The following is a 12,134-nucleotide window of genomic DNA, read 5'->3' as shown; positions in this document are numbered from 1 at the left end:
TGGTAGGATTTGGGGGTTTTGCAGTGAACAATGTTGGAGCAGAAGCGTAAAACTGTCAGGGGCCAGATTTAGATGGGGCCCGCACTCCAAGGGCTCAGGCAGTTTAATTATCTCACCCTGTCGCCATATTCTGCAGGAGTCTGCTAATGACCCATTCATTAAAACAAATGAATTCAAGCAGGAAACCACTTCCCACCTCTCCAGGAGCAGAACTGCTTTCTACTGAGACATTTCCCTTCTTCAGCTTAGCTCATTTAAATGAAGAGCCATGAGAGGACTTTGACTAGGTCAGACGACAAGATATAATGGCTCATTTAATCAGATGGCTTTGAACAACAAAAATCTCAAAACATTCAGCTCGTTATGTTCTGAGAACACTTATCTGTTTTTCCTTGCTACTTTCCATTTATGCATTGTTTGCAGTTATTGCCGCCCTTAGCTTTTTGTTATCTGTTTTTTCCTTCTGGGATAGTGTTTATCTGATTATCTACAGAATATCTTGTTCCTGAATGAAGCCACTGAGTGGAACTGTTGATCCCATGACCACTGTGTTCTCCCTTCATTTAACTGTCCTATAGAAAGTAGTCCTGGCCCTGCTTCTTTCTGTATTTAACAGTGTCGAAAACTAACTCCCAATAAAACAACTTCTCCCCGCTGAGCGTCACGGCTTCCTCTAAGCCCTACGAGTGACTTCAAAAGTCATCGCACTCCACCGGCAACTGCATAAAGCCCACTGAGGAAGGAGCTGCTTAAAACAGCGTGCAGCAAGCGACAACATGCGGTCAAGGATTTACATGGTGCAGGAGTAGTTTTTAGCTCAGTGGGGTCTATTCTCGGAGCTCTTTCATGTTATCTGCTGCTGCGCCGGAGCTGTGTGCAAGGGTCTACATTCTCACACTGACACCTGCTGTGGAGGTTCAAATGCAACTGTGTTCAAGTCCCAACCTCTGCTGCAGTGGTTCAGGATTCCTCTTTCAACTTCCTGTGCAGCTGTCATAACATGTACATCAATGCAGGGGATAATATTAACACGGAAAATGAAAGAAAGATGGATGGATGGATGGATGGATGGATGGATGGATGGATGGATGGATGGATGGATGGATGGATGGATGGATGGATGGATGGATGGATGGATAAATGGATAGATAGATAGATGTCATTTTCCCCTTTTGAATGCAGTGCAAACTCCATAATTGAAACTATACGCAGCGCTTAAATTTAGCATTATTGAATCAAAATCTGTAAATTATTATCCAATTTCAGTGTCACCAGCCCTTTACATAGCAATGTCTTTTTTATGTTGCTTGCCTGGACCTCTGCCTAACACAGGGAGGTTTATTTCACACTGCTTAGACATGCAAATAATTAATAGAAAACTCTTGGTTACAACTACAATAACTTTTTTTCCCCCTCTTGGCGCCCTCCCAGCCCTGCCGCCCAAGGCAGAGAGCCCCTGTCAAAAAGACCCACCGCTTTACACCTGACGTCACTGCTCATCCCCCGTACACCGATGCGCCAGTTGTGTCCCATTTGACCTTGTCAGCGTTTTTCTCTCCACCTACTACCGCACACAGGCTTATTTAAACTAAACATTAGCATTTGTGGATTTGCGGGCCAAGAATCACCACTTTGATGGAATCCCACCCCACGCACTCCCACACCCTCCACTCACTCTGGGACTCTATTTGGCCGCCTGAGTCAGCAGTCTGCAGCACATTACGCTGGTCGAGAAACGCAACACATACTTACCCTCATGAAGATGCCGTCACATGCGTCAGGGGGAAAAAAAAAAAAAAACGTCGGTGCATGCGGTCGCCAGCTCCTCCGTCTCCCCCTCGATCAGCTGCAGAAACTCAGCGCTCAGTTATCACGCAGCTGGCACACATACGGGCTGCAGGGGGCGGCAGGGGGGCGAGTTCTGACTGGCCCAGATTCCGACAAAAATAATAAGAAGAAAAAGAGAAAGAGAGAGAGAAAAAAAAGCACGGGGATTATATCTATTGTAACCAAGCCGAGCAGGTGGTGGTGAAATAACGTCACAAGGTTATTTTTTTCTCTCTCTTTCTTTCTTTGCTTCCAAAGAAAGTCACTCCGCTCAGTCTGAAATCCCAATCCGGTTAAAAGGGGAACACTGGCCACTCTTTCGAGCATTGATTTCATTGATCAGCTGTCAAGAACTAAAGCACTCAGAGAGAGGGCCCAGTCTGTCCCCAATAAAACAGCTGACGCGCGAAACTCTGAAACAGCAGCTTTTCTGCTAAATTTAAGATAAAGGGATGACGTCAGGTTGGGTAGCAGGCACAACTGCAGTGCAATTCAAAAAAATAACAATGAGGAGTGTTTGTTATGTTGCTCTTTTAAACGTGTGTTGCGCTACATCTGTGATAACAGTTGAATCTCCTCACATTGACAGAATGAGGGCTGATAAATTTAGCAGTTTTTACTCTCCCTAAAGTGCTCAGAGACCTAAAGTCAAGCAGAAATAGCTTATCTAATGACGTGCATAAGAGAATGTTGTCAGTTTTGTTGTCCCTGTAAATGTAACAGATCAGATATCTTTACTCTAGAAACCTCCCACATATGTTCATGAATTCATTAGAAAGGCCTGGAGATTTACCAATATGTTGCATTGGTTAGATGAGTCCAATACTAAACTTTTTGGTGAAAAAGCTATGCGTGGAGCAAGGTGAAGCACGGTGGTGGCAGCATCATTGCTGTGGGGATGTTTTCTTCAGCCGGAGCTTGGAAGATGGATGGAGATCTCCTGTTAGAAGCATCAGCATGACAACAACCGTAAACAGTCAACCGGCGCACTAGCGGTTTTGGATCAACGCACACACATATGTTAGAACGGCCTAGTTAAAGGCCTGGACTGAAATCCAATGGAGAGTCTGCGGCTAATTGATCTTCAGATATGCTTTCCATCCAATCTGACCAAGCTTGAGCAAAAGGGGAATGGGCTAAAACTGCAGTGCCTCCAGATGTGTAAAAGTTGGTGGAGACATTTCCCAGAAGGGTCGGAGGTTAGTGCAAATGTTTTGATTTTATATTTCGTGTGGTTATTGTGACAAACTACCACTGCAAAGCACTGTGAGCACTAATGCCTTTTTATGGCCAATAATTATATAAAGCATATGATGTTTGCCATTTTTTATTGGATTTTGTAACATAAACGCATAGAAAAATAGAGATTTCACAGAAAATACTTTGAGGCTGTTCATTGTGGCTCTCGGTCGTCTATATTTTGCGACCCTGCAGCTCTTTCTACGTGATGTCACTTCAATAACACGTTCAATAACACTTTGCGTTTAATAGCCTTGCACCATGAAGGGTTCGGCGTGTGATTTATGCATGACTGGGTCTGCGGCAGGAAGCAAATAATCAAAGTTTTTTAGCAAAACAAACTGCTTTCAAGTCTGCACGTTGGGTTGCATTAATCAGATTTGTCAGGGTGGAAAACAAAAGCAGAACTCTCCATCCCTGTTTGCGCACCAGCGCCTCCCTCATTCACTCCCACTTTGAAACAGATGTGTGAAAACAGCAACATTTACGGTTACTCAACTCCGTTGTGTGTTTGTCTCCTGCGTCCACCAGATGTTTGTTGTCCTCCTCCACACGTAAAAAAAAAAAAAAGAAAAAAAAAAAACAAACCCTGAGAAAGATCCTGATAAGAAGCAGAACCTCGTCTCTCACCATCCCCATCAGCATTCCACCTCGGATGCTCCGGATTCCCCTGGTCCGGTCCAGAGACAGCACCGGGTGGGTTGGTGAATACCTCAGCGACCCGGTTATGCAACCGGAGGGATTGTGGAATTCCTGAAGTCGGCCGAGTTCCAGCTGCATTCCCTGTGGGTGCAAAGTGTTACTTTTCACACGTCCAACGCACACGGGCGCACAAAGAAAAGCTGCCAACCCAAATCTTTCCCTCCCGCCTGATGTGTTTAACACACAGTCTGACCCACATAAAGAAAATCCTTTCAGTGAGTTTCACATAGTTTAAGTCACAGCAGATTAACCCCTTGACCCGTTTTTGTCCCAAAAGGTAGAGATTTTGTCAAACAGGCGCGATGAAAGTACAAATAACGCGCATGACGTGACTGAACCAGATGTAAACAAATCATCTGATTAGGTCTGAGTGGCTCCTCTGTATGACAAAGTACCATGTGAGAAACTGTTCCCCAGAAATAAGGCTGGTTTCCTGGTGATTTTGTGTCTACGGGGGAGCTTGCGTAACCAGATTAGGGTCGGTTAGTTTTAGGCCTGAGGGTCATAGAGGGCCTGCCGGCTTTTAAGCTGCCTTTTTGAAAAGTCTGTCCGGCCTGAAGCAGTTTGCCAAACTCACAAGTTCCTCATTCAAATGTTTGAGATGCTGAAATCACCTGGAAGCAACCCAACTTGTTTCCATGACCGAAATCACAAACGGGTGTTCAAGATCTGATTACTGCTGAGATTTAGTGGAAAGATGTATTAGCAGGAAACATAAGACATTTATAATCAGGAATAAGTGATTGAAGCTCAGATACTGCGATTGCAGCTTCAGTAATTAATTATTTGAGCCACAATAAGTTTCACAACAACATGTAAAAAAAATATGTTAACTAAAAACAGCAACTTTTACTAAAAGTAAATCTTAAAATTCAATATTAGAATATAACACTTATGCTGACGGATCTAAAAACAAAAAAGGCCTACAATGCCCCCTAGTGGTTATGTTCACACATCAGAAGAGAAACAAGAAATTAACTTTTGAATGTCGCCAATATTTTCAAGCATTGACATGTAAGTTGTTCTATTTACCTACTCTTTTTGCCTTTATTTTGTAAAATGATTCAAAGTAAGTTTTTTTTTTTAAAAGACATCATACCTTTTTCTAAGACAGAGGAAGAAACGTATTTAACTGAGAAAGTTAACCAAAGCATTTTCTTTTTTTCTTTCTATTTTTAAATAAATGATACAAAGATTTAAATACAACTCACAGTATTTATAGCAAATAGTCACTTTATACAGTCATGCCTGAAAGATATTGGCTCCATACAATTGAAAATAAAAGTTGTTCTCCATCAATTACAAACAGCGCCGGTTACATTTGTGTTGGCAGAAGCACAAATGTCCTGAACTGTCTTACACCAAAGACTGAGCATGAAAGAGAATTAAACCCAACCATAGTTATTGTTTTAGTATAATGAAGAAAACATGTGACATTAGTTACACACAGAAAATGTAAATTTTAACACTAGTCGGGGCTTATGATGGTATAAAAATATAATAAATAAGCTATTTGCTTGCTTATATTCTGTATTATTCAATGGACTGAGAGACTGCTATGATTTTTTCCCCCTCCATGTACGGGAAGCACTGTGCTACCATAATTCAAATAAACCCCAGCAGATTGTATACTCATGTCATTCATACCCCTGACCAGCAGGGGGCGACAGCAAATCACTTGTGTTGAGTTGTTGACTTCAGAGCAGTCCCTCATGCCCAGGGCATGCATGTTGTGACAGAGGAGAGGAAGAACTCCCTTCTACCAGGAGCAAACCAACAGCAGAACCAGAACCGGGTTCAGTACCAGTAGCCATCTGGCTGAGAGAAGACAGAGCAGAGACACAACAACAGGTCAACTGATCACGAGAACTTTCATGGAAATGAAAAGGAGAGGAAGAACGGTTAGGTGACGTCATGTCAGCCAATGCCCTTTCCCAGAAACCAACCACAGCTAATCAACGCTAAACCAGGTGTAGCTTCTGTGAAAAGAAAAATAACTGAGAAAACAAAAAGCTTGTCAACTAAATGTTTTAGTTAGAAAAGTTTGAAAAAAACAAACAAAAAAACTGTTTAGTTAGAAACACCAGAGCGCCATCTTCTGGCCTCTCTCCAGATCAGTTCAGTTCAGAACAGAGGACTGTTTCTGGCTTTGTTTTTTCCCCTTCGTGGGCTGCCACCTTATCGTGGTTGGAGGGCTTTGAGTGTCCCAGTGATCCTAGGAGCCATCGGAGGCTTCCTGCCTCTATTTGGGTCGGGTCTGCAGGGGCAAACGGGTCCTAGGTGAGGGATCAGACCAAAAGCAGCTCAAAGATCGCTTAGAAATATAAACACAGAATGTTTCTATTTAGAGATGGTGATGTAGACAGGTTTCCTGCTAACAACCAAGTCAGAGCTTCTCCCAGTGTTTTATCAGCCTGGTGGGTGATTAATGATTTTCTAAGAACATTTTATTGTTTCTCCAAAAACAGTTATTCTGCAACAAATAAAAACCTCACCAAAAAAATATTTTACTGGCATAAAGAGCATAAGTGCTCTTTATAAAGAGCATAAATATAGTTATAAAACACAATATATTTGCGCTATATTGAATGACCCTATTTTAATCGCATGAAGTTCCTTGTCAATTCTTGGACAAGGAACTGAAGTATTATAAAATACTATATGTTAAAATATAATATGCCTGTGGGTTTTGCAACTGCTTCTGAAATCTGTAGCAATATTTTTTTTTTCTGGGGTGAAAAGCTGAAGCTGCACCAGAATACAGCTACTCTGCAAAACTGCTTGTTGGAGTAAAAAAAAAAAAAAAAACTCAAACAAAATCAAACCTCAACATTCAGGGACAATTAAAAACAGTTTATTTTTGGTGTTCCTCAAAATCGTACCAGAAAACAGGACATAACAGAAGTAAAAAGACAACACAGGAAACCCAGTCATACTGCTGAATGTTAAAGTTGCTAAATACAACAAACCTTAACTTTAGAGCCAGCGCACAACAAAAAGTTACTGTGGAAGGTGGGAAATTATTTCTATTTAAAGATTTTTTCCTTTTCTCCCTCTTTATTTTTGAAATTACTTTTACATGTTTCAGATCATCAAACATTTGAATTAAAAGCAAAGATAACCTCATTAAAAACAAAATACAGTTTTCAAACGATTTGATTTATTAGGGGGGAAGATATGTATTGAAAGCAACCCGGCCTTCTGTGATTGTGTGTTGAAATAAGAGATTAGTTCATTGCTGTGATCGCTCTGATTGTCCAAATCCTCGCCCTCGTTCTCTCTTACCAGCATGGATATGTGCACATTTAGTGTTTTTTTTTTATAATAAAAAATATCATTACACTAAAAGGGAAGATTGTTTGTTTGTAAAATATCTTTCAAGTTGCTGAGATTTTTTATTTTCATTTTGTGTGTTTTAAGATATTCCAAGACGTCCTTTTGTGAAATGTTACAATTGTTGAAGACAGTTGATTTGAATTTTGTATTTTGATTTTGTTTGTATCTCAAAGCATTTCATTTAGCCTCTTTTGTAATGTTTGTAAAAGTATAATTTTATTGTCATGTTTGTGGTGTGAACGCCAGGAAGAATAGTCTCCACTGTGATAAATACTAACAGGGACCCTTAAATAAACAATTAAAACTCTTTAAATAAGAACAAAAAAATAAGGTCTCTTTGTTTTGCTAAGGACTTTTCATATCATCTGGGATTATTATTAAATGTAACTAACTATTCTGATGACATAAAAGGAATTTCAGAAACTTTGTATCTGAACTGAAATAATTAAGATAAATTAAATACATCATTAACTTTATATATATATATATATATATATATATATATATATATATATATATATATATATATCAGCAAATATAAATATCTTTATAACTGTAAAAAAAAAAAATTTCAATTGTCACCAAGTTGCTCCTTCTATGAAGTTATTCTCTTCATATAAAGCACGCCTGTCACTTTTTCTGAGCGTGGGTGCCCAGGTGGGATTTGAGGTGGCCGCTCTGCAGGAAGCCCCTCCCACAGACGTCACACCTGTACGGTCTCTCTCCTGTGTGGCTCCTCATGTGCTTCTTCAGGTGGCCGCTGTGGGTGAAGCTCTTGCAGCACAGCGAGCAGCGGAAGGGCTTCTCGCCCGTGTGGATCCTCATGTGGATCTTCAGGTCGCCCTTGCGTCGGCACTCCTTGCCGCAGACGTGGCAGCGGTGCAGCTTCAGGCCCGCGTGGCCCGCCATGTGCTCCTTCAGCGAGGTCGTGCTCCTGAACAGCTTCCCGCACAGGGGACAGCACTTGGAGTTCTCGTGGGACCGGCGGTGCACTTCGAGGCTCTCGGCGGACTCGAAGGTCCCGCCGCACACGGCGCACAGGACGCCGACGTCCCTGGAGTGGGCTTGGAAGGCGTGGTTCATCAGGAGGTGGCTGGAGGGGAAGCAGTCGCCGCACAGAGAGCACCGGTAGTCGGCTCCGGGTGAGTTCAGGTGGGATGAATCAGAGTCTCTAGGTGAGACGAAGCTAGGCTGGCCCTGTTCCATTAGGTCAGGTGGAAAAACGGCCACGGTGTCGTCTTGTGGAGGAGGCTTGACCTCGGCCGGCTTCACTTCCTGGGGCTCCTGAAACTCGTCGGGTTCTGAGTTTTGAGTCCAACGATGCCTGGGTGGTTTTGCGTCTTCCTGCTCAAGCTCCTCCCCGACAGAAGCCTGAGGAAGATTTAAGGCATCTTCATCGACGCCAGGCTGGTGTCGCTCGTCCTGATCGGCAGCCCAGAGCTCGTCGTGGTCTTCCTCCTTAATGTGGTGAAGCTCCGGAATCCACTGGGTTCCCTCACGGAGCCGGGACTCATGAGGAGTTTGGTCTTGGGTCTGAGGAACGTCTGAAAGAGAAAATGAACCTTTTAGTTTTTAAGTTCTCGCTTTACACTCAATGCAGTCATACTTCTTGAAAATATCAACCAGAAAACAAGAAAATGTGGCAGCATATTCATATCCGTTGAGGTGTTTGTTCATTTCCTTCAACAATCCAAACCTCTAAGATTTACTTCTCACAACCTAAATATAAGTATTACATTTTTCTGGTACAAAATATGAAACAGTTAAATCCCAACATTGGGATTATCTCTTCTTTTTAATTCCATAGTTTAACACAACCCAGATCAATGGTTCAGCAGTAACTATAAATCCCAGCTTCCTACACATATTTCATGTCAAAATCCACATCATTACAAACTCAGATTTCCAGAGTCCATTTTAGTCAGCTTTATAAATGTAAGTAATAACTTTCACAATAAACATATCACAGCTATTTTTACACTGGTGCACATCCATGGACAGAGAAATGAATGGACTGATGGCGGTTTATAGGGAATCCATGGCTCAATAATGTTGAGAAGTTGTTTTTCAATCAAAGTTTTGGGTTTGATTCGTCTTGCCACGTGTTGAGCAACGCAGTTATCACCAGGTTGCCAACTGATCTGGGCGGCTAGATGGATGCATAAAACCTTTAAAGGCTTATGCATCCATAAGCAATGGGAAATTGACTCGAGCCTGGAATTACAAAAACCTCAGTTTTTTCTTTTTTTTTTGATCCAAGAATGGAAAATACCTCAACCAAACTCCACAGATTCCGACCTGCACAAAACCCCTACAGATGAAAGGGGCGAACCAGTATTTGAGAATAAAATGTCAGAGTAGATATAAAGAAAAAGAAAGAGTAACTTCAGTCCCAGAGGTCAACCAAAACACTTTCTCACCCAGCAGGAAACCCGTGGATGGTCTACCAGCTGATGTGAAACAGGAAGCTTCACCTGAGGTACAGGTAAGAGTCCCAACAGCGATGGAAATCATCAAGATCTTCCAGTATTGAAGATCAGCTCTTCAATACTTTCTCCCTGTCATTCCATTGTGCCACATATATCTTAATGTAAAGACACTTACCTAATAATGAAAGTATTTATATATTTCTTATTTAAAACTAAACACATTAGAAAATAACTCTAAAATCTCATCGCTGTAGCCAGTTTATTTCCACAGCTACACAGAGAGACATGCATCTACTGCTACTGCTAAGATATGGTAGAATTGTCCTGGATAATGATAAATATAACATTTTAAACTTTATGAGTTAAAAAGAGGCAGTGTTGTAGTATTTTTTGGGTTTTATAAATTGAGTGAAGGGCTGGAATGATAACAGTAAAAGCCTACAATAATGCAATAAGCAACATTTTGATGCAGAAGCTGGAAGTAGTGATATGCTGAGATACCAGGAGAACCGTGCTGGTTCTACTGCTTTGTCGGATCTGGACAGTGGTGCTGTTCGTGTTTTGGACCCAGTCCGCCCCGTGGGGTCAGCAGCGGTGAACACACCTGTCCTCTGACTCTGCAGCTCCAGCAGCAAAGCTTGCAGCCGATCGATCTCCTGCTTGGAGTTGGACGCTTCTTCTTCGTATTTGGCGATCGCTCCTTCGAAAACCTCCAGGATTTCTCCGAGCACCGCCGTGAGCCGCTCGTTCACGAAGGCCCTGAGCAGCAGCGGAGACATTTTCATAAAGGTGTTTGTTAAATAAATAAATTAATTAATTAAAAAAACAACCTAAATGACCCCGTGTGGAGGTTAATAATAAAGCTGCTAGGGAGGGGAGGAAGGGGGTCTTTTCTTCGTTGATGTTTGACCCGAGCGGCTTGCATCTACAGCGTGTCGCTATCGCCCTCTGCTGGATAAAATAGAAATTGACACAGTTCCCTACCAAGACGCTTTGAGTGAACATATTCGACCATAGACAGCACATTTTTGTTTTTTGCTGACATATGATTTATAGAATTTCTCTAGCCTTCTGATCATTGGTTATAGCTCACCTGTTTTCATTTTCAACCCAAATATCTCAACAAATTACACATTTAATGGCATATCATCAGATATTTATCGGTTTATTTATTTTGCATTCATGTGAATTTTATATATTTTAATTTCTATATATCATAGTACTGATATCCCCTGAACTTTTTCTATTTTTGTAACATTACAAATAGTGTATTTATCAAGGTTTTTATTGATAGTCTTAAAGAAAGTAGTGCACAGGTGTGGAATTGAGTGGAAAATGAAACATGAAGTTATTTTTATTACTAACATCTTAAAAATGTGGAATACATTTTTTATTTAAAGCCATATAGTCCATACACACCAACAGTTGGTACTCAAAAACCATATTTGCTTTAATAACTCCAATCTCTATGCCAGCTTTGCACTTCTAAAATTGTCTAAAATTCACGCAAAATAGCTATGCAATCACATCTTTTATGTTAGTTTTATAATTATCATTATTTTTGTTTAAAAAAAACAACAACAAAAACTAAGCTGTTTTTACTTTGACAGTAGGATAGTTTTTCTGGTCAAAAATGAAAAAATCAAAGCAGAAAATGAAACCCATGTGTTCAAAAGAAAAACAATTCTCACACTCTGGTTTCCTTTGATGCAAACCATTTGGTGGGAACGCAAGATCCCTGGAGTCTGCATGTTCTGACAGGGTCACATCCTTCTGACTCCCTTCACTCGGCGAGGTTACAGTGGAAATGTGACATTAGTTTGCTAATGCAGAGCTAAGTCGTGACCCCACTGCTCACCGCTTCCTCTCGTCTCCCCAGTAGACCATCCGTCCCATGCTGAGCTAAAGGAGATGAGAGGACAGGCGTGATGTGATCCGTACAGCGTGATCTCCGTCTGCAGCAGGAAATAATAGACAGATAGATAGATAGATAGATAGATAGATAGATAGATAGATAGATAGATAGATAGATAGATAGATAGATAGATAGATAGATAGATAGATAGATAGATAGATAGATAGATAGATAGATAGATAGATAGATAGATAGATAGATAGATATTAAAAATTTCAGTATTATTAAAATTGATGTTAAATATATATACCTTTTATTTCCACTAGAGGGAGACAGATTGCCAGACTGGCAGAAAAAAAAAACAGAGCAGAAGCCCTGCAAAAGAAAAAAATCTGCTAAGTTATTTTAGCTAAATTTATTAAGATTGTTCAGATCTAAACACCAGTATGGAAACTTACTGGGGACTGCAAGGACGGAGACAACATTCTTAAATGTGATCTGTGTTTCATTTTTCCACTTTAGCAAAACAGCAATGAATGTAACAAACCGTAATGACACTGTCATTTCCTTTGTAGCTAAATAAATGCAACCGTGTCTTTGTTTTATATTTATGACATTGTGTAGCTTTTAATAGAACTCAACAACTGTGAACTTCTTTAACTTTTTTATGTGCGGTTCTCACATCTAGTTCTGTTTCATCTGATAGTTGTTTGCTAAGATTCACATTCACTCAATTGGTTTATCTG

The 12,134-nt window shown here is 40.8% G+C and overlaps 2 protein-coding genes across 2 annotated transcripts in view; both read right to left on the bottom strand.

The window, feature by feature from the left end:
• The window catches only part of LOC106927531 (equilibrative nucleoside transporter 1), a 34,925-nt gene extending 33,051 nt beyond the window's left edge, over positions 1 to 1,874 (bottom strand). Inside the window, exon 1 of the mRNA XM_015003168.2 lies at positions 1,753 to 1,874. The gene's annotated coding sequence lies outside the window, so the exon portion shown is untranslated. The remainder of the gene's footprint in view (positions 1 to 1,752) is intronic.
• Positions 1,875 to 7,619: 5,745 nt separating this feature from the next.
• On the bottom strand, positions 7,620 to 10,435 carry LOC106927535 (uncharacterized). Its single transcript, XM_015003177.2, has 2 exons — positions 10,138 to 10,435; positions 7,620 to 8,648 (listed from the first exon to the last, which is right to left on the bottom strand). The coding sequence occupies exons 1-2, from the start codon at positions 10,316 to 10,318 to the stop codon at positions 7,735 to 7,737; spliced, it is 1,095 nt and encodes a 364-aa protein (XP_014858663.2). The 5' UTR covers positions 10,319 to 10,435; the 3' UTR covers positions 7,620 to 7,734.
• Positions 10,436 to 12,134: the final 1,699 nt, after the last annotated feature.

The sequence above is a fragment of the Poecilia mexicana genome, unplaced genomic scaffold (genome assembly GCF_051168715.1).
Source record: "Poecilia mexicana isolate PSO_F unplaced genomic scaffold, ASM5116871v1 scaffold_15, whole genome shotgun sequence".
NCBI lineage: Eukaryota > Metazoa > Chordata > Actinopteri > Cyprinodontiformes > Poeciliidae > Poecilia > Poecilia mexicana.
Note: the sequence above shows the minus strand (reverse complement) of the source record. Positions and strands in the feature narration are given on the sequence as shown.